Genomic DNA, 3,496 nt, shown 5'->3' on the forward strand with positions numbered 1-3,496 from the left:
AAACACCACCTTAAGAAAATCAGGGACCTGGTAGGGCCCACCACTGTCCAGGCATAATTAAGCTCATCCCAGTTAATTAATGACCAATTTTCGAGTCAATAAGAAAAGCAGTAAGATAGTTTTAATTATGCAAAATAATTATGAGATCTTAAGCACTATGAGAAGAATATGATCATAACAATAATAAAATCATAACTTACTCATTACATGCATTGTAAAGCTTCTAAACAACTTCATCATCAAGCTCGCTTGTGTCGACTCGCCTACAGCCCGTTGCGCTCGAGCTCGCCTGCAAGATCTCGCGTCGACCTCGCCTGCGCTCACTACAAGAAATTACATCTTTAACAAAGGGATTTCCCTTCGTTAAAGCACTGAAAACCTTCGTTATTGTATGCTAACGACGGGGAAAAATCCCTTCGTCGCCCGTTGTTGAAGCCCTCTTCGCTAAAGGGTCACGAAGGGATATACTACCCATCGTTATAGAGTCTATAACGACGGAACATATTACCGTCGTTAATATTTACGACGGTAATTATCACCGTCGTTACCATCAGTAACGGGGATATTTTTTCGTCGTTACCATCAGTGACGGGATATTTTCCCGTCGTTATCGTTAGTTACGGGGATATTTTCCCGTCGTTACCATTAGTTACGGGGATATTTTCCCATCGTTGAAGACTAATTAATGACGGTTGGATACCGTCGTAAAAGTCCTCATAATGGGTAATTAGTAACCCATCAACGACGGTGCTTTCCCTTCGTTGATGAACAAAATACGGTTTATAAAACCGTCATTATAGACTACAAATTTCTAATATACATCAATAATAATTTTTTCATTCATAGGCAACTATCATATTATTCTCAATCTGACATTAAGATTCACAACAAAAATATATTAAAAATACCCAACAATGAATAAGAGGGAAACAAAAAATTCCATTCATTAATAACATCAATAAATAAAATTACACCATCCTCAAATATTCAATACTAATAACAAGAGTTAATATCCTAATCGTTCCAAAGAAAAATACATGAAACTATCTAAAACTAATTAAAATAAAAGTTTGTGGAAGACACATTCTTTCATCTCTAATCATCGTCAGTCAAAAGAAGACTCGAGCTACCCCCCTCCTAATCTTGCATGGATAGCCTGAAAATTTTTAAAAAATCACATAATTAAGAAATATTAATGAAGAAAATATTATCTTATTAAGTAAAAATCATATTTTTTTAGTGCAAGTAGTCAATCATAAAAGTATATAAGAGATTCCACAAAAAATAATTACCTAGTCCTGCACACGTTCTTGAGTTTGAGGAGCCAATGAAGGTGATTGCCTAAAAAAAAGTTCTTGCATAGCTTTCACTTGTGACTCCAACTCAGACATCCTTTGTTGTTGTTGCTCCTGCTCATCTAAGCGTTGTTGAAGCATCTGGTTCTTTCTCTTTTCTTCTATAACCCGTGCTTCCAGATCAGATCGACTAGGGAGTGGTCCTCTCAAATCTTTCAAAGTAGTCCCGCCACCAAATACAGTGATGTGACCATGAGATTGCTTCCCCCAGATTTTCTCAACTATCTCAATGTCAGAAAGTGAAGGGTTTGCTTGTTTGACTTGAACAATTTCATCCTATAAAAATTAAATTCATATGTTAGTACTATATAATGCATCATTATCAAACTTAAACACATATTCTACTTACATATTTATCTTGATCCCCATTTTCTAGTGTTTCATTAGCTTTCTTTCGAGTTTCATGAAACATTTTTACCACATCAGGTGGATTTCCTGACTTGCCATCCTTATTCAAATATTAAATACAAATGAGTACAACATCAAACTAAAAAATAAAGTAGTTATAAATAAATAGGAAATTAGTTTTGAATGTATACCAATTCCCACGCAATTTGTCTAAAGGATTTGCTGCCCGTGTGGTGGAGCATCTTTCTTTTGCCTCTGTTAAGTGTATTTTGTTGGCTTGCTTTCTATACATCAAGATTAAAAGATAATTTTAACAATCCAACAATATACATGGAACAAAATTAATAAAATTAGGAGATTAATACCTGGAATTTTGAAGAAAAATAATGTTCCTTAACTAGCCAATCCCAGTCATCAACACTCACTTCTGTAGGTTTATTTCTAAGTGCAACTTGCAATGAATTTTCTTTCACATATTTCCTGTGCATGTCACCACGCCACTTATTCCACAAATCGCGCAAGTATCTCATTACTGACTCTCTCTTTTGCTCCATGTCATCAGCATCAAATTTATCCTATATCAAATTTGAATCAAAATTTAATTTATAAGAATTAAAAACCAAATGCAAAAAATTAATTTTCAATGTACCTTAATGGATGCCCACATATGATCTTTATTTTGTTGTGGTATTTTGGCCCAATTCTCAACAGCTACTGGGCAAATATTTCTATCTCGAATAATAATTCCAAGATATCGTGAAAATTCTGGTTCAATAGCTCTATTCTGATAAAAAGTAATGATCTTTTTCTCCCCATGTGACAAATTATTCAACTTTAGACACTTATTATTACCACGAGGTGGATTTTTCTTCTTATGAGAATTATCAGCTGCATACATCATATCATATGTTAGAAACAAGATATAGTTAAAGAAATTGATAAAAATATTTCTTCTTGTAATTAATAAAGAATATACCTTCTTGTCGAGATTCATTTAGTATTGCATCATCACTTTGCACTCGATGATTATCTGATTCTGCAAAAATTGAGCAATTATTAATCCAATCATAAAAAATAAATTGAAAGATAAAAACAAATAATAATAAATTTTAAGTCTCATCAACCTGCAGAATCATCATTCTCTTCATTGTTAGTATTTGCACTTCTCCTGCGATTTTGTGCAAAATTCTCCTCTTCAAAGTTTTCTGAATCAGCGCTAAAATTTGCATCCATATTTTGATCTTGTGTTGGATTTTGAATATTCAAGTTCATGTCATGACAAGTACGGAGTTGTTCCCTTCTTAATGAATTTTCTGCAATTGCTTGAAGTCGCTTCCTAATTAATGACCTGGGTGCTAGAAATTGTGCCTTTTTGCTTTTGGAAGTGACTTCTTGAGTTTTCATTTTCCTGCTATGAAAAGGAATTTAAGTATTACACACTATGTATGAAACAAATATCAAAAGAGAAATGAATAAAAGAAGAAGATATCACGAAGGACAAGCATAACAATAAATACATAATACACTAATGTAGAAGCACTTGCTGCAATGTCAAAGCCACATCCAAAATATGAAGAAAAGAACATCATATGTCTAAAAAAGGAATAGTTATAGTGAAGATACAACTTAAATTTTATCTCAATAACACAATATCATTTGTGTTCTATTCTTTAATTAAAGCGTTCTAATTCTCTGCTTGAGTCTTTTTCCTCTTTTTTGAAGTTGAGACCGAATTTACAATAATTGGATCAATATCACTCCTTCTCAAATTGATATAATCATCTTCCAATGAT

At 33.1% G+C, this 3,496-nt stretch overlaps 1 protein-coding gene across 1 annotated transcript; it reads right to left on the minus strand.

Annotated features, from left to right (window-relative positions):
• Nucleotides 1,511-3,144, minus strand: LOC109838720. The gene is made up of 7 exons (XM_020407143.1): nucleotides 2,828-3,144; nucleotides 2,680-2,739; nucleotides 2,353-2,591; nucleotides 2,069-2,278; nucleotides 1,895-1,987; nucleotides 1,705-1,803; nucleotides 1,511-1,576 (listed from the first exon to the last, which is right to left on the minus strand). Exons 1-7 carry the CDS (start codon nucleotides 3,105-3,107, stop codon nucleotides 1,511-1,513), a joined length of 1,047 nt encoding a protein of 348 aa, XP_020262732.1. The 5' UTR covers nucleotides 3,108-3,144.

The sequence above is a fragment of the Asparagus officinalis genome, chromosome 4 (assembly GCF_001876935.1).
Source record: "Asparagus officinalis chromosome 4, Aspof.V1, whole genome shotgun sequence".
NCBI classification, from domain to species: Eukaryota; Viridiplantae; Streptophyta; class Magnoliopsida; order Asparagales; family Asparagaceae; genus Asparagus; species Asparagus officinalis.

Excerpts from the sequence above, each read along its gene's own strand:
- LOC109838720 (XM_020407143.1), bottom strand. The coding sequence starts at position 3,107 with ATGAAAACTCAAGAAGTCACTTCCAAAAGCAAAAAGGCACAATTTCTA. Across the intron at positions 2,592-2,679 it reads AAATGAATCTCGACAAGAAG|CTGATAATTCTCATAAGAAG; the intron begins GTATATTCTTTA and ends TGATGTATGCAG. Across the intron at positions 2,279-2,352 it reads ATATGTGGGCATCCATTAAG|GATAAATTTGATGCTGATGA; the intron begins GTACATTGAAAA and ends AATTTGATATAG.